This window comes from Macrotis lagotis, chromosome 2, assembly GCF_037893015.1.
Source record: "Macrotis lagotis isolate mMagLag1 chromosome 2, bilby.v1.9.chrom.fasta, whole genome shotgun sequence".
In the NCBI taxonomy this organism is placed as follows: Eukaryota; Metazoa; Chordata; class Mammalia; order Peramelemorphia; family Peramelidae; genus Macrotis; species Macrotis lagotis.
In genome coordinates, this window is record NC_133659.1 from 239,742,830 (window position 1) to 239,760,941 (window position 18,112).

The window sequence follows — 18,112 nt, forward strand, 5'->3', positions numbered from 1 at the left end:
GAACTTTAAAATGGTGTCCCCTTTGCCTTCTTCAGACTCATCACTATGCCTGTGATGCACTCCTCTCTGTGCCATGGCCTCTCTTCCAGTTCTGGATCATCTCCAGGGCAGAATGGGAGACCAGCTAGTCAGAGGTTTTCATCTGCTTCATCTGCTTCTTCTGCCAGTGTTCCCTGGGTTGAAGAGAGAATTTCAGTTTTGGTTTCAAATGCTGGGTGAGTAGGGCTGAAGAGTAATTTTATAGCCCTGTGCCTGTATTCTGCCATTGTCTGATTTTCATGAGGGGTAGAAGACCAAATCTTAATTTATCTTTGTATCTCCCCCAGTACTTAGCAAAGTGTTTTGCACGTTGCAGTGGCTTGATAAGTTATTATTAATTAAATGAATCTTCAGTTTTCTGAAATTAATCACTCTTATTGCATTAATAATACAATCATATCCTAGAATAAGAAGTGAAATAGAACCTGTCCAGGTTCAGAACAACATCTAGCCCAGAATTTAGACTGTTGTCAATAGAGAAAATGCTTGCCAGCATAGCAAATATTTGGTCTTCCATTATTCACTGACAGAATTGAGGTATTGAGTACCTGCTACTTATAGAAAATAATACTGCGCAAAGTAGATTTCAAGATGATTGTCTAAAGAGTTCACAGTCTACCAGCATAAGATGAGATATACACAAATAATTACAAGACAAGGCAGAGTGTGATGACTTTTTTTGTTTCTAAGAGATGTTTTGTCTTTTCTGCATTATTTTATTGCATAATTAATTCTTATGAAGTCCTGCATATTTTTGTATATCATCAGTCACCATACAGTCATTAAAAACTTCCTGGGTATCAAACATTGTGCTAGGTTATGGGGAAAGATCTCATGTTCAAATGGGGTAGGCAATATTCAAATACCTATGTACATACAAATTTGATACAAGATAAATTGGAGATAATTTCAAAGGAAAGGCACTAGGCTTAAGAGCAATTTCAGAAGGGGGAATTTTAGATGAGACTTGAAGGGAGCCAGAAATGAAGGAGAACATTCTTTCACTAGGGGATAGCCAGTGAAAATGCAGTTGATAAATATAGTATCTTGTATGAGGGAGAGTAAAGAGGCCATTATCACTGAACTGTAGAATACTAGAAGGTATGAGTAAAGTGGTAGTAAAGCTTGAAAAGGTAGGAAAGAGCTAGGGTATTGCCCTATTTCCCTAGCTATACTGTAATCTCTGAGTACAGATACTGTTATATTCATCTTTGTGTCTACCTTAGTGCCTAGCAATGTTCAGCATATAGGGTTGACAAGGAGCAGGAGATATTACCAGGAAGGATGGATAGAATTTTTTTACAGGTGGAAATCGGTAAATTCCAGCCAAGGGTTCAAATATGAGATTGTTAGTATAGGGATGATACATTTTAGCTAAGGGGAATCATGCTCTCCCATAGGGATAGTGACAGTGACTTTGAGGATGACATAAGTTTTGGGGAGATACTTGGTTTAAATTGCCTGTTACAAATTTGTTACCAATGAATTTATTGAAAGCATTCTTGAATCTACTAAAATTCTTTAAAAGCCTCCTGTTTTAATGTTAGGTTTGGAACAAGAACCTATACATTTGTCTTATCCACAGAATTCATCTAGGCCTTTTCTCTGAACCTTTAACTTTTGAAACACACACAAACATAATCCAGCTTTCAAAAAAGAATAATATCCTTATTTTATCCCAATAACTTTGGAAACCTGATGAAATCTATGGTACTATTCTCAGAATAATGTTTTTAAAAACATAAAATCAAATTCATAGGATTATAAAGAAAACCTTTTTTAAATAGAATTGTCAAAACTTGTTTAAAAAAAAGTTCATAAACCATAAATCTGTGAATCCCTGTTCTAAGATTATGTTACAGATGTTTTGCTGATTTGCACTGATGCTAGGAGTTTCCATATTGAAAGTTTTTACTTCAGTTCCACAATGAAGAAATTAAAGGTCCCCTCAGATCCTCATGGAATTTATTTCATTAACTTGATTATTTTAATTATCCTCCTCTGAATCATTTCTACCAGATTACTTAATCTTGCTTTTGGAGAATATAACTAGTAGTAATGCTTTAAATTAACCATGTTCAATTAGGTCTTCACTGTGAGTCACTATATTTAAGGGAAATAGTTCAATTTACAGAATACTAAATGTTTGACTTATATGAGCAAAATAGTCATCTTTGACTCCCTGGCACCATTCTCATGTTCCTGAGGTCAGCTATTTCAGTAGGCAAAATAATTCCTATGCCAGCTTGGACAGGTGCATGTATTCCAAGGGATCTCCAGGAGAGAATTTTATCAGCAACTTTTTTTTTACTTTCTCATTCTTGCTGTCTCATGTTGTCAGTCAAAGGAGAGCTCTAATTTATATATCTCTTACTACAGTAAATATATCTCTCCTTTTCTTAGAAAAGAATGAAGGAGAGCCTGGGAGGGCAGATGTTTTTTCATTGGGGAGGGAGAGGGTAGGATAAAGAGAGAAAAATAATCCAGCTTGTTTTCTTCTATATGATAGAGTGGTGATGAGACATAGCTAAGGGGAATCATGCTCTCCCATAGGGATAGTGACAGTGACTTTGAGGATGTCTGGAAGCAGCAGATGAAGAAGAGGGTGGCCAGAAAACAACCCAAGACCATCCCAGTGAGTCCTAATCTTTATGCTCTGATTTGGAAAATGGGGGTGGGTGAATGAACTGACAGACATTTGGGTTGGGTTGATGGAAAGAGGATACCTGAGAGGCTAACTAGAGTGATACCCAGTTACCCTCTCAGCTAGCACACCAGCCCTAGAGTCAGGAGGACCTGAGTTCAAATCTGGCCTCATACACTTGATATTTACTAGCTGTGTGACCTTGGACAAGTCACAACTCCATTGTCCCACAAAAGATGACACCCCCCCCCAAAAAAAGAAAAGGTACCTGAAAAGATATTGAATGAGAAAAAACAAAGGTTGGGGATAGTGGGGAAGAAAAATAAAACTAAAGAAATAGAATAAGGGATAGGGTGGAAAGGATATGGAGGGATCGGAATAAGATTTTGGGATACTGGATAAAAAGCAACAATGATTGTTTATGATCCAATTTCATTTCGCTATTAAATCAGCAAGATAAGGGAACAGTAACAGGCAATCAGGAGATAAATTCTGCTGCTACTAGCTTTTGGGACCTTAGACATTTGTCCTCTTCTTCAGACCTTATCTCTCATCTATAAAATGAGAAGTTTGATCTAGATTAGCTCTAAATGACCTCTCATGTTAAAATTTTATGAAATCAATTTAAAATGAAAAATTTTAAGCTAACAGTTGAAATGCTTTCCCTTTGGTTTATAATTTCATATTGTATTGCTGGTAGATAGGGTGGAAATGAAGAATGAAGGTTGGAGTTAAAATTTCATTCTTTTTTCTTTCTAACTCATAACCCTGTTTTTTCCTCATTGATAAAATGTTTTGATACCAAAGACACCTCTCAACAAACTCCTATGAAGTATAACTTTGTAAACTTTTAATCAAAATTTTCTAATAGAGTGATTTGAACTTATAGTACATTTCACTCTTGCTAACAGAAAGGAGGCTTGAATGATTTGGCAAAGCATTGTCCATTTGACCCTAATTAGTGTTGTTTTTATTTTTAAAATCATTGTTATTGTTTTCTCTGTGTTCACTCTATCACTTCATCCAAATGTTCCTGTGATTTTCTGAATTTCTTGTATTTATTATTCTTGATAGCAGAATAACATTCCACTACATTTGGTTTGTTTAGCCATTTCTCAGTCATTGGACAGGTGTAACTGTTACCCTTTGTTGTTCATAGTAATATTATTTGTAATTTTTTTGTACATAGGGATCATAATCTTTTATTATCATACCATTTCTCTATACTTCCCCAGGTGGCCAAGCATCCAAGGAAAGGATTCAAGAATTATGATGGCCATCGGAATCTGAAATCCCATGCCAGTGATCTTTTAGAGGCTGTGAAGACTGCCAAGAGTGCCATGCAGGTAAAGGCACAGTTCATGTTCATTTTCATTTGTTATTGGCTTACTTTCTGCATGATAGGAAATAATATTTGGCAAGCATCATTGGATTGGTACATATATCTTAACGAACCTAAGTTGAAATAGGAAAGATAGGTATTGGATCTCAGGGAAAAAATCTCAAACAGGGATATGGAGACTTGTGAAGTAAGTATAGGAGTATCTCCTTTCCTGAGACTTTTCAGGATAGGAGAAGCTCTTGTGATTTTGGACTAAGGAAGGGAATATAGTATAAGTCAGGGGAAAGAAATTGGATGTGAGGTATGTGTCTGGATTTTATCCTTGCCATCTCTCAGTTCCATTTTTTCCTTCTTGACATTCCTACTCTAGATTGTGGTGGATGACTGGCTGGAGAGCTACAAACAGGATCAAGATGCAGGATTCCTAGAGCTCATTAACTTTTTCATTGGAGCTTGTGGGTGCAAAGGTAAGAAGACTCCCCTCTCCTTGATTCTTTGGCCTATTCTCCAGTTCTTCTGGATTCCCAGATTGTTACTCTCTCAAAATAAGTTTCCTACCCTACTTTCTTTAGTGCTCTTTCCTTTCTAAAGTTTCAAAATTGAGTGAGAAGGGTCTTCAGGGACCAAGTAGTTCAATCTATACATGAAAGGAATCTTCACTATGACATAACTAGTTACTCACCCTCTACTTAAAAACCTTCAAGGAAGAAGAATCTACCACCTCTTAAAGCAACCCATTTCACTTTTGTTTCTCCCTCTGAGGCCAAATAGAAAATGTTTAGTACCTTGAAGACAGCTGTCATGTCCCTCTAATCTCTTCTCTAGATTAGGCAGTTCTATTTCCTTCAACCCATCTTTCTGTGACATGGATTCAAGGCTCTTCACCCTCCTTGATAGCCTCCTGAACATTCTCCATTTGTAAATTATTAAATTATTATTAAATGAGGCTACCCAGAGTTAAACAAGTATTCCAGATAATGGAATGGAGATGGAGGCAGAATACAAAGGAACTATCCCCTCTCTATTTCTGGAGGCTTGGATTCTCTTAATGTAGCCAAAATTTGAAAGTAAATTTTTATTTTTAGTTGCCACATCATACTGAAATCCCTAGCTAATTTTTTGAATAATATTTTTCCCAATTGCATGAGCAAACAATTTTTTAGCATTTTAAGTTCCAAATTCTCATTCTCCTTCCCTTGTGTTCCCTCTCCCTGGGATGGGAATTATCCAGATTAATGATGTTGTGAAAGAAATCACAAAACACACAAACCAAAAAAACCATGAAAAAAATAAAGTGGGGATTAGCTAGGTGGTACAGTGGATAGAGCACCCGCCCTGGAGTCAGGATGACCTGAGTTCAAATTTGGCCTCAGACACTTAATAATCACCTAGCTATGTGACCTTGGGCAAATCACTTAACCTCATTGCCTTGCAAAAACAAAAACAAAAAAGTAAAGTGAAAAATAGTATAATTCATTCTGCATTCAGATTCCATCACTTCTTTCTCTAGAGGTGGAAAGCTTTTTACATCCTGAGTCTTTTGGCATTATCTTGGATGATTAAATTGCTGAGAATATCTAAGTCATTCATAGCTGATCATCAACCTGCTCATCATTTTTTATAGCACAATAATATACCACAACTTTCCAGATAACTTTTAAGACTGTTGTCTAAATTCTGTTTACCCCATCTTTTATTTGTGAAATTGATTTTTTACCCTAGGATGAGAATTTATATTTATCCATATTGAATTTAATCTTGTTAGATTCAACCCAGTGCCCTAGTTTATCAAAGTCCTTTTGGATCTGGATTCTGTTATCATTAGCTCTCTCTCCCAGCTTTAATTTTGCAAATTTATTAAAGATGCTATTTATGCCTTATCCACATTTTTGAAAGAAATTCTTGATCTTGATCTAAATTATTGATAAAAAGTTATTCTTAATAACTTACTACTTCTTTTCTAGATTTTCATCAACTATATCTTTAATGATCTGTTCTCAAATTTTCCTAAGAATTAAAGTTCACTAACCTAGTTTGTATACTGGCTCCTTTTCTCTTTTGAAAATTGAGACACCTTTCTTTAGTTTGTGGCATCTATTTTTCATTCAAATTTCATACTGTCTCAGTTCCTGACTATGAGTTCATTGGTATAGGAAGCTCCCACTGAGGAATATCAGCAACAACTACTACTACCACCACTATTCTACTACTACTAGTTAGCTAATAACATTTATGTATATATATAAAACACCTATTTATTGTGTACCCTGGCACACTATGCTAAGTGCTTTATGAATATTATCTTTTTGTTATCAACAAACTGGAAGGTAGATGCTATTAATGTCTCCCTTTTATAATTGAGAAAACTCAGGCAATCAGAAGTTAAGTAATTTGTCCAGGGACACACAGCTAGAAAATATCTGAGGTCAGATTTGAACTCCAAAATCTTTCTGACTCCAGTCCAATGCTCTCTATCCACTGTATCTTCAATGCATGTCAGCACCTTCTCTATAATTTATAGTCTTATAGAATAATCTCCAGGCATCTTAACATCTAGAGATTAAATGATGTACCCAAAGACACATAACACATTGGAATTTGAATCCAGTTTTTGCTGGCTTTGAGGCCAGCCCTCTAGCCAGTACACCGTCCTGCTCTGTGTGGGTTTTTTTTTCAAGGCAAATGGGGTTAAGTGGCTTGCCCAAGGCCGCACAGATAATTATTAAGTGTCTGAGGCTGGATTTGAACTCGGGGTCTCCTGACTCCAGGGTTAGTGCTCTATCCACTGCACTACCTAGCCACCCCCTGCTCTGTGTTTTTGATGGTTATATAGCTGAATAAACATTATTTTAAATATTGTGGTAGAATTCAGATGATGAGCAGCAGAACTACAGTGGCAATCCTCAGAACTTTGTTATTGCTCACAAAGGGAGGAGAAGAGGTGAAAAGGGAACAGCCTTAGCATGCTGTCCCCTTGGCTTTTTTTTTTTTTAAGGTTTTTGAAAGGCAAATGGGGTTATGTGGCTTGCCCACACAGCTAGGTAATTATTAAGTGTTTGAGGTTGGATTTGAACTCAGGTACTCCTGACTCCAGGGCTGGTGCTCTTATCTACTGTGCCACCTAGCCGCCCCCCCCTTGGCCTTTTAATCAAGGGCAGTAGAATCTGGTTGGCTTTCACATGAGAACTATGCAGTGGCCCAGTTCTCAGACATGGATAGGGTCCTAGACAAAGAACTAGCCTCTCTCTAGTAGACACTGCCTTCTTTTCCACAGAGGAGACAGTGGTAAGGATGTAAATAGTAAATGGTTGAGAAGCTATGTATTGGCCCAGTTCTCAGATATAGAAAGGGTACTAGACAAAGAACTAACCTGTCTCTAATAGACATTGCCCTCTCTTCCTCAGAGAAGACAACAGTAAAGATGAAAATGGTGAATGTTGGGAAGAGTCTGGCTTCTAATATCCTGTGAATTGGTGTGTTTTAGAAAACAACATAAAAATATATTAACAGATATTTACTCTCAGCAGGGGAGACAGAGGGAAATGTCACCTGGAACAGCTAATATTTAGATAGTACTTTAATGTTTGCTGAGTACTTTAATCTATGCCATCTTTTTTGATCTCAACCATGTGAGGCAGATGTTGCTATTTCAACCGAGTAAACTAAAACCAAGAGGTTAAATCATTTGATTAGCCTCACACGATAAGTATCTAGGGCAGCATTTGAACTCAAGATCTTTCTCTCTCCAAGTCCAATGCTTTGTCCACTTTACAACCTAGAACTACTTTCGTTTTTTTTCTCAAGGCATTGGGGTTAAGTGACTTGCCCAAGGTCATATATCTAGTAATTATTAAGTGTCTGAAGCTGGATTTGAACTCAGGTCTTCCTGACTCCAGGGCCAGTGCTCTATCCACTGTGCCACCTAGCTGCCCTAGAACTGCCTTTTAGGTAGCAAATAACTGTAAACAATGAATTTTTGGGAAAAGACTGAAAAAATTGTCAAAGATAATCACTTTTTTTTTGCATTGTAAGAAACTATATATGTTTATGAAAAATTCCAAGATAATTTGTTAAGATTTCTTATAAGCTGATTCAGGGTTAAATAAACAGAACCCAGAAAACAATTTATATAATAATCACAAGAATATAAAGAAAAATAACAACCCCAATCAGTATTATCACCAATCCTGACCTCAGAGGAAGCCTCAGTAAAGCCTCTTCCCTCTTCTTCACTGAGAGATGAGGATAGATAGTACAGAATGAGGCAGTTCATCATTAGTGATCAATGTTTTAGTTTGTTCTGCTTAACTATTTTATTATTACAAAAGAGGGAGGAGAATGCTATGACACTAGATTTTTTTATAAGTATCAACAAAAGTCTTTTTTTCTTTCAAAAAGTAAGTGCAGTCAGTACCAAGGAAGAAAAAGCCAGTGACAATGTGCTGTAGGTGAAAGAAAAAAGGAGACCTGGATTCTATATGCTAGCTCTTCTTCCCTCCCCTCCTAAGTTTCTAAAGCTTTCCAAGTAAAGGAGTTAAACTAGACAACATTTCAGTTTACTTAAAACCACCATAGCCACAGTACTATTATTTACATATTACTGCATAAACATATTCTGATATCTTTTGGGCACGGCATAGTGGTACCCTATTGTCATATTATCACTAACAAACTATGAGACCTTGGGCAAGTCTCTGAACTTTTCTGAGTCTCTGATTCCTCATCTGTGAAATGAGGATGAATTGAGCTCCTGCCATCACAGAATTGTTGTGAATTTTAAACAACAAAATATGTGTAAAATGTTTGTTGATCTCAGAATATTATATAAATGTTAAGTTTTTGTTACCTCACTCCTTGATGTTTCTGCAATAGCTAAGTTACTCTATCTCCTTCTATCCATTAAAACCTAAATTCTCTTTCCTTCAGGTGTAGTAACCCATGAGATGTTCAAGACTCTGCAAAATTCAGAAATCATTCAGCATCTGACAGAGAAGTTTGATGAGGTTGGAATAACATGGGGACAAAGATAGCAGAAATTCCTTGTAACCTTATTTTTGTTGTATTGAAATACCATTATTCTCTTCTAATATGGAAATGTTCCAGACCCGAGAGTGCCGAAATGCAATTTCAGCTTTTTTTTTTGGGGGGGGGGGGCTAAAGTTGGGCAGGTAGAGGGAGAAGGGAGGGAAGAGGGAAAATGGAAAGAGTAGTCTTCTTAAATAACAAAGAGGCATTTCCAGAATTGGGCTTTAGCCAGAGGGAGTCTCTTCCACTTCATTAATATCCCCACTGAAATGTTATTTCTTCCTTTAGGATTCTGTAAAATATCCACTGGCAGCACCAGGTACAGCCTGGAGAAAATTCCGAAGCAGTTTCTGTGAGTTTGTGTCTGCACTGGTATGTCAGTGTCAATACAGCTTCCTCTACGATGACTTCCTCATGGATACGCTCATCTCCCTACTCACTGGTCTATCTGATTCTCAGATCCGTGCTTTTCGTCACACTAGCACACTAGCTGGTATGTATACATTTAGTGAGGTGGATTAAGGGCACTGGGTTTAGGTTTTGCTAGCATTACACAAGGGTTTGGAAGTGAAGAAAAAAATTCCTTGTTCAATATCTAGGCAATCTGCTTTCTAGACTGGATCTTCCTGTTGAAATCCTAGTTCTTTAGGACAAAGTTTTTCTTCTTTGGTATCAGCATTGAGGTACTTAACATGAAATAAATGGTCCACAATTAATTGATTTAGTGGTAGGCACTCTTCACTCAGAGGGTAAGTATGAAGATGTGGGTTTCCCATGTTTGTTATGGTGATATATGGTTTGATGTATGTTATAGTGATAATTCCTGGCTATACATCCTCCTTTTATGCCTCCCCAGAAGTATTGGCAAGGAGTGGGGAGTAGCATATGGAATATGGTCAAAACCTCCTTGTTGTGGCTTGCTTCACCTTGGGGCCCACAGTGATGACCTCCCTCCCGGAGAGGAGCTGAGAATAAGGAGTCAAGCCACCACTGCCTTATGCCTCTAGCTCAATTTTATTACTGCTTAGCTTTTACATATATACTATAAGGTCTTCCGGGGTAGAACAAAGAAAATGAGGTATTTGGGGGGGGGTGAACAAGTGGGGTGCATGTGTAGCATCTTGCGTTACAGGATAAGGGGGTACGTTGGGGGGGGAGGTGGTAAAACACAGCTGTGTCTTGTGCCCTTGGGCTGTGGGGTGGAATCTCCAGCTCCCAAGGACTCCGGCACACCTTATCTCTCAGGGCGGTTTGCCAGCTCCTGAGACTGTCCAGGTGGCGGTCCATTAGAATAGCCTGTGTTCCCACATCTCCTGACCTAGGGATGGTTAATTCATCTTCAAGTTACAGATAAGCAAAGTAATTCTTTAATATAGTAGAAAGAAAACTGGGTGTATGTTCAGAAAATATGAGTGTAAACTGTTGTTTCTTACCTGTCAGACCAGAACTAGAGCCAGATCTTTAACTTGATTAGGGATAGCCTATGTTAGGATTTCCAATCTTTTTAATTCATTAGCTCTGTGCTTCATATATTGTTTTATTTTACCTTTTCTCTTTAGTTACTTGTCAGATTCTTTTTGATAAACTTCATTTTTTTCTTGGTTACATTAAGGAAACAGTGCCTAGGCCAGGAGAACTGACAGATTTTCTAGTTGGGTTAAGATTAGTTAATAGCAGTAGTACAAAAAGAGGGACTGTCATAACAGCAACCCTTGTATATAGGTCCATGTTAGAAATAGAACTTCAATAGGTCTAGGTCTAAGGTTGAACTATAAATGTTCCTCTTTCCTCTTCCAGTTTTGTTTCTGGGTTTTTCCCCTTCTTTAACCCTCTCCTCTATTTCTTCCTCTTTTATGACATCCATTCTCCTTCTATACAAACATTTTTGTTGATCCTTTCTGTTCTGTTCTTATTGCCATCCTCTTGCCACCTTCTTTGTAGCCATGAAGTTAATGACTGGCTTAGTAAGAGTTGCCCTTCACCTGAGTCTCCAAAAGGACAACAATCAACGACAGTATGAGGCAGAGCGCAGTAAGGGACTGGGCCACAGGTCCCCTGAACGTCTAGAGAGCCTGTTGGAGAAGCGAAGGGAGGTAAGGACTTTGTGTTCATCCTTTACTTCTCCCAACTCCTTTCTCCTAAGTATTTCTTTTTTTAATTTCTATAGTGCTTTTTTTCACTTCTTTCTTTAATTTTTTTAATTTAATATTTATTCTTATTTTGTACAAATAATTTTTTTTACATTAATAAAAATATTCTTGTTTAAGAGTAAATGAAATACCCCCTCCCCCCATAAATATAGACTTGCTTGAGCGATAAAGTAAAGGGGAGAGAAAAAAATTAAAATTAAAAAAATAATAGTAATAATTGTAGGTATGGCCAGGTGGCTCAATGGACAGAGCACCAGTCCTGGAGCCACGAGCACCTGAGCCCACATCTGGCCCCGTATACCCAACAATCACCCAGCCATGTAACATGCAAGCCACCCGAACCCCACTGCCCTGCAAAAACCAAAAAAAAAAGGGAAAAAAAGACCCACAATAAAATAAAATAGTAATAATAATAACAGTAGGGTTGTCTAGGTAGCAGACAGAGCATTGGCCCTTGAGCCAGCCCTTGAGCCAGGAGCACCTGGGTCCAAATCTGGCCTCAGACACCCAACGATCACCCTGCTATGTGGCCCCAGGCAGGCCACCCAGCCCCATTTGCCCTGCACCCCCCCCCCCAAAATAATAATAATAGTAAAAAAATGTGTTTGAGTCTTTGTTCCAACACCAGCAACTCTGTCGTGGGTGGATCACATTCTTTATGATAAGTCCATGGCAAAAGTTACTTCCATATTTTTCCACCATTGCCATTGCTGATTGCAACTCCCTCCTTTCATATTTCTCCACTACCATGCACTACATTTTCTCTCTCCTTTCACTCTGACTCTGCTGTAGGGTAGCTGAGTGACGCAGCAGAAAGATCCCTGGCTGTGGGGCCAAGAGGCCCTGAGCTAGGCCCAGCATCCACCTGGCCCTATGGTCCTGGACAAGCCTTCCAATCCCAGCCCCTTGCAAGAAGTAAAGAAAATATGTTATATCTGACCACTCTCCCCCCATGGTCCATCCTCTCCTCCTTTATTCACATCACCCCCTTCCCCCCTGTCCTGTCCCCCCCCCCCCGCTTCTTACTCCAGATGTTTATACCTCATTGAGTATATATGCTGTTTCCTCTCATTTCCCCTTGCCTTCCCCCCAGGGGCAGAGGACAAAGCTTGGCAGTCTCTCTCCACTCCCCTCCCTAGGCTCAGCACTCATGCTCTAGTGGCTCCAGCTTAATGGGCTTCTGCTTCCCATTCCTAGATCTGGGCTTCTGTGACCATGCTGCTTGCTGTGTGCTGGGCTGCATGTGCTCGCTCTGGCAGAGGTCCCCCCCACTGTTTTCCCCACTTTGTGCCCAGTGCTTCCCGGGGTGTAAGTCAGGAGACTCCCTGGCTGCTGTGAGCCACGGCTCCCAGCACCCTGGGGCTGCCTCTGGGAGGCTGAAGTTCTTTTGCTCTGGCAGCTGCCCCTCTGGCAGGCCGCCCCTCCAACCCCGGGAGCAGAGCCTTTCTGCTCTTTTCCAGGTTACCTTGAGTAGGAGAACTGCCTCACTGGGTCCCTCTGTGGGTTCTGTCTCTTGAAAACCTAGTTAGAGTCCTTAGCTTATGAGTTTTATGAGAGAGCACCTAAGACACGATCCTTTCTTGTCGCCATCTTGGCTCCACCCCCTTCTATAGTGCTTTAAGATAAATATTTTCCTTAAAAATATTGTTCTCATTTTACAGAGAAGGAAATGGAGGCTCAGAAAAAGAGGACATACTTGCTCAGGTGGCTAGGTTTAAGTGTCTCCCAAATATTTCTATGGCAAATTACTGGATTTGATCTCACTTTTCCACTCCACAATGGTATCAGGTCCCTCTATAGATCTGTTACTAATTGTTGTAGAATAATTAAATAGACTTAGACCTTGGAGAAGTCAAAATATTTTCATGTGTATCACCAAAAGTATATGATCATGGGCAAAGTGTCTAAAGCTTGATGTTTGTTTGGCTTAGTAGAAGGATCTAGGTGATATAGTGGATATAATACTTGACTTGAAAGACTTATCTTTGAATCTGGTCTCACTTAGTAGCAGTATGACCCTGGGCAAATCATTTAATCTGTTTGCGTCACTTTCCTCATCTGTAAAATGAGTTGGAGAAGGAAATGGAAAACCAATTGAATATCTTTCCAAGGGAAAGAGTTGGACATGATTGAAACAACTGAACAAACACAACAGGAGGATCTCTAAGGCTTACCCCCTTACCCTCACACTAAGTAGGTTAGGAACCAAATCACTGAAAGAATGTAAAGTTGAGAATTAACAAAAAGACAAGAAATACCAGTCTTCCAATGAAGACTGACTGTAAACTTCCTGATGTCTGAAAGTGTAGGCACTATGTAGATACTATAGATCACACTTAGAGTTTTCCCTTTGAGACATTACATTCTCCCTTTATTTCAGAATCTAGTTTTCACATTTTGTGATTGACAGGACTTTATACCTGTCAAAACAGAATTTGTCTGGTAGGATCTCTTCCATGAGATTTCCAGAGAAGAAACCTTCTTACCTATTCTATTTTTTCTGACCCTCTCCAAATTGTCAGAATATCTGTAATAAAACAATAGTGTTCCATGATATACATATACCACAGTTTGCTAAGCCATTCCCCAATTGAAGGACATTTACTTCATTTCCAATTATTTGCCACCACAAACAGGGCTGCTATCAATATTTTTGTACAAGTGATGCTTTTACTGTTTTTCATCATCTCTTCAGGGTATAGACCCAGTAGTGGTATTGCTGGATCCACTGCCAGCTTTCTTAAGAGTAGACTGTAATTGCTTCTGTTTCCTCACAATTTTTAAAATCTTTGAAATCTCTTTCTGTTCCTATGGCTCTAATGAAACTAGTCTCTTCAAGTCAACAGGATCACAAATTTCACAGATTGAAGGGCTCTTAGAGATCATAGAACACAGCCTATTCTTTTTTTTTTTTAGTTTTTGCAGGACAAATGGAGTTAAGTGACTTGCCCAAGGTCACACAGCTAGGTAATTATTAAGTGTCTGAGGCCTGATTTGAACTCAGGGACTCCTGACTCCAGGGCCAGTGCTCTATCCACTGCACCATCTAGCTGCCCCCTTTATTTTAGATTTAATAGAAGTCCATGGATGAGAATTTCACTAGGTATCAATAAGATGAAAATCTATGAATGGGTTATAGGCTGCACCAATAGGACAAACACCCAAATCACTAAAAATCATTGATGTATTTAAGTACCAAAAATGTTCATAGAGTGTCTATTTTCCTTTGGTCTCATCTGTGTTGATTTTTATCGTTTTAAAACTATTTTTATGAATTTGATACATGTGGTGGCAACTAAGTTGCTTTGATTTGTATTTCTCTGAATGTTAGAGAGTTTAAATGATTTCTCTAGTGATTATTTTGTCCTTTGACAAGCTCTTCTAGATAGATCCTGTAAGTTAGATTTTTTTCTTCTATATAGAGTAACTGTAAGAATTGTTTTCTTAATCTGTTTCTCTTGATTTTGAATATATATTTCTCTTTTGGAAAATATTTTCATCTTCCATAATAAAATCCAGGGGCCTTGTAGCACAGTGGGAAGAGTGATAAGTTTGATACTAGGAATACCTTGGTTCAAAATCCTGTCTCCGATACTACTTGTATGACCTTGGGAAAAATTTTTGTCTCCTAGATCATAAAAAGTTTGTAATCAGTGTAGGTAGCAGGATTTCCCATACTGTAAATTCCTTAAGCTGACAGAATCCTGTGCATAATTGCCTTTATAATGAAATCCATTTGTTTTGTCTTTAATAGTTTCTTGCATTTTTCTAAAGATAGTTCTTTTTAAAGATTTTATTTATTTTGAATTTTACACTTTTCCCCCAATCTTGCTTCCTTCCCCCCACCTCCACCCCCACAGAAGGCAGTCTGTGGGTCTTTACATTGTTTCCATGGTATGCATTGATCTAAGTTGAATGTAATGAGAGAGAAATCATATTAAAGATAGTTTTTTATCTTCTCCAAAACTCAGTAAATAACATTTATTTTTTACTATTTTTAGTTTAAAAATTAGGTCATTAATATAATCAAGATATATTATAGTATATGTATGACACAACAGGTATACATATCATTGCTGTCCTGTTTTTAAAAAAAATTATTTCACTTGACATTGTGATTTTGAGTTTATCAACCACTAATTGATATTACTTGGTCCAACTTCTGAATTCTTTTTATTACATTCCAGTGATCTATAATTGAATTTTAATTCTTTCCTCATTAAACCAAATCCTAAAACATTGTTCATTCTTAGTGCTGTGTGACCATGGACAAATTTTAGCCTCATTGACCCTCAGTCTGCTCATCAGTAGAGACTTGTATTACCTCCTTCCCAAGATTATTGTGAGGAGATTTGATTCTCCAAATCATTTATAATTGAAACCTTTGGATTATACCTAGAGCAAGGCTGTCCAAAAATGCGGCCCACCTGTGGATTTACTAAATGCTTTTGTAAACGAAACTGAGCTACTGCAGAATTCTCACTAAAATGGCAAATCAAAATATATTGTTTATTATTTCAGTAAAAACTTTTAAAAGCAAGGTTGGACTGTTCTGACCTAGAGGAATATATTATCAAAGATTTAGTGCTAAAAAGACATTTTAAGATCATTTTATAGATGAAGAAACTGAGGAACAAAGAAGAGAAGCATCTTTCCCAGGATCATACAACTAATAAATGTCTGAGGCCGGATTTTGAACACAGGTCTTTCTGACTCCACATCTAGTATTTTATGAACTACTTTTTGCTTCTATTAAGACCTAAAATCCTATTGATTTATCATAGCTTTCTCCTTTGTTCCTTCCTTTTTATTCCTACTTAAATCACCTTAGAGGCAGCCAGTCATTCAGTGAATAAAGCACTGAACTTGGAGTCAGGGAGACCTGAGTTCAAATTTAGTGTCAGACACTTCCTAGCTGGGTAATCTTGGGCAAGTCACTTAACCTCTGATTGCCTGGCAAAATGGATCCACTGGATCCACTGAAGAAGGAAATGCAAACCACTCTAAGTATCTTTGCCTAGCAAACCTCAAATGGAATGAGTCATGACTGAAGCAACTGAATAACAAAAATATCACCTCAATCCAGGGCTTCATCGTGTTATACCTGGACTATTATAAGAATACTAATTGACCTCTCTCCTTCACTTTCTAAAGTGTAAACATGTACCTGATAGATTGATTTTCATAAAATACTGCTCTTTTTGTTATACTTCCATCTAGAATCCTTCAGTACCACCCCATTTATCCACAGAATAAGAGTGCAATATCATTAACCTGACATTCAGAGTCCTCCTGTCTCCTTCTAACATGAATGCCCTCTATGTATCTTTTACTTCATAAAAAAAATCCCTCTTAGCACTTTCTAGTATGCCTTGTGCAATTATGTCTTGATATCTTTCTCACTCTATGCTGCTAGTGGGGATTGCCCTCTCTTTCCCCCTCTAGTCATCTAAAGTCCTTTTAAAATCTAACTCAAATCATTCTTCTGTAAAACTTTCCTGTTTTATTTCATAGTGACTTCCTTTATATTCCCATAGCACTTAGTGTTTATATCATTTCTTTGGTCTGTGATATTTGCTACCTTATATCATGTTTATTTTATATATGCATATACATATTCAGTATCTTCAACTAGACCATTAGTCCAAAAATTAATTAAAAATTGTGATAGTATTTATTATAATAGTCCACAGAGAAGGATTGAAATGTGGATCAAAGACTTAATATCCTGGTCACTGTGTGGGATTGTATGGTTCCTAAGTCCTATGGGGTATCATTGCACATTTGATAATAAGAATTATAGAAGGGGAGCATAGGACTCCTTTGCCCAGTCAGATTTCATGCTATATTTTAACATGAAATAATGATGCTGAGGTGGGATAAGGGGAGTGTGTAGTTGAAGGAATTGGGCTCCTTTGGACCTCTGTGACTTTTTTTGCCACCTAATTAAGTGGCCTGTGTCTTCAACTGCAACTCCTTGCTTCCCTCACAAGTTCTCTCTCTCTCTCCATGTGTCATATCTCAGCTCCAGGAACACCAAGAGGAGATTGAAGGAATGATGAATGCCATCTTCAGGGGTGTTTTTGTACACCGATACAGGTGAGGCAAGGGACTCCCTTCCTATGATGTATCTATTCAGTAGGAAAATTAGATGATAGTTGTTTTTTGTAGGATGGATGTAGCTTGCAGGTTAGAGTGAAGGTGACTATGCCCTTTTATTTCTTTTGGCTCCAGGGATGTCCTTCCTGAGATACGAGCCATCTGCATGGAAGAGATTGGGACATGGATGCAAAGTTACAGCACATCCTTCCTCACTGACAGCTACCTCAAGTACATTGGCTGGACCTTGCATGATAAGGTTGATTCAAAGTCTCTTCTTTCTTCTCTTTTCTTCTAGCCCCAGTTTAGCCTGGAGACCTCCAAAATCTTTTGTTTTTAAGTGACTTGCCCAAGGTTACTCAGCTAGGTAATTATTAAGTGTCTGAGGTCAGATTTCAACTCAGGTCCTCCTGATTCCAGGGCCATGCCCTATTCACTGTACCACATAGCTGCCCCAAGCCTCCCAATTCTTTAAGCTCTTTACGTTATTCTAAGATAACAGCTGTCCTTTATGGTGTTTTCTCTATCAAGCTACTAAAACTTTGTGCCCAATACTCAACAGAAAGGGAAAGGGAACTGGGAAAAAGAAATTGAACCTCCATCTGAGCAGGAATGTAAAAGAGGTTGTGGGTAGCCATATAACTTTATAAAAATGATATGTATGCACGTATGTATGTTTATTTCTTACATGGTTATATAGATTTGCTAGTATAATATATATATGTGTGTATATATGTATATATATACATATATATATATATCTTCATGAGTTTTGTGTGTGGTATATATCTATATATACTAAGGTATACTAGT

General features: G+C 38.0%; 1 protein-coding gene across 5 annotated transcripts in view; it reads left to right on the forward strand.

Moving 5' to 3' along the window:
- STAG3 (STAG3 cohesin complex component) overlaps positions 1-18,112 on the forward strand; it is a 35,337-nt gene that overhangs the window by 2,020 nt on the left and 15,205 nt on the right. For 3 of the 5 annotated variants that reach the window (XM_074225296.1, XM_074225295.1, XM_074225294.1), the window contains exons 2-9: positions 2,593-2,674; positions 3,919-4,029; positions 4,396-4,492; positions 8,952-9,028; positions 9,339-9,543; positions 10,992-11,143; positions 17,226-17,299; positions 17,435-17,558. In XM_074225296.1, the coding sequence (XP_074081397.1) occupies positions 2,633-2,674; positions 3,919-4,029; positions 4,396-4,492; positions 8,952-9,028; positions 9,339-9,543; positions 10,992-11,143; positions 17,226-17,299; positions 17,435-17,558 (882 nt within the window). In that variant the 5' untranslated portion in view covers positions 2,593-2,632. Of the gene's footprint in view, positions 1-35; positions 216-2,592; positions 2,675-3,918; positions 4,030-4,395; positions 4,493-8,951; positions 9,029-9,338; positions 9,544-10,991; positions 11,144-17,225; positions 17,300-17,434; positions 17,559-18,112 lie in introns of all 5 variants that reach the window. The other 2 variants (XM_074225297.1, XM_074225298.1) reach the window with 1 other exon arrangement.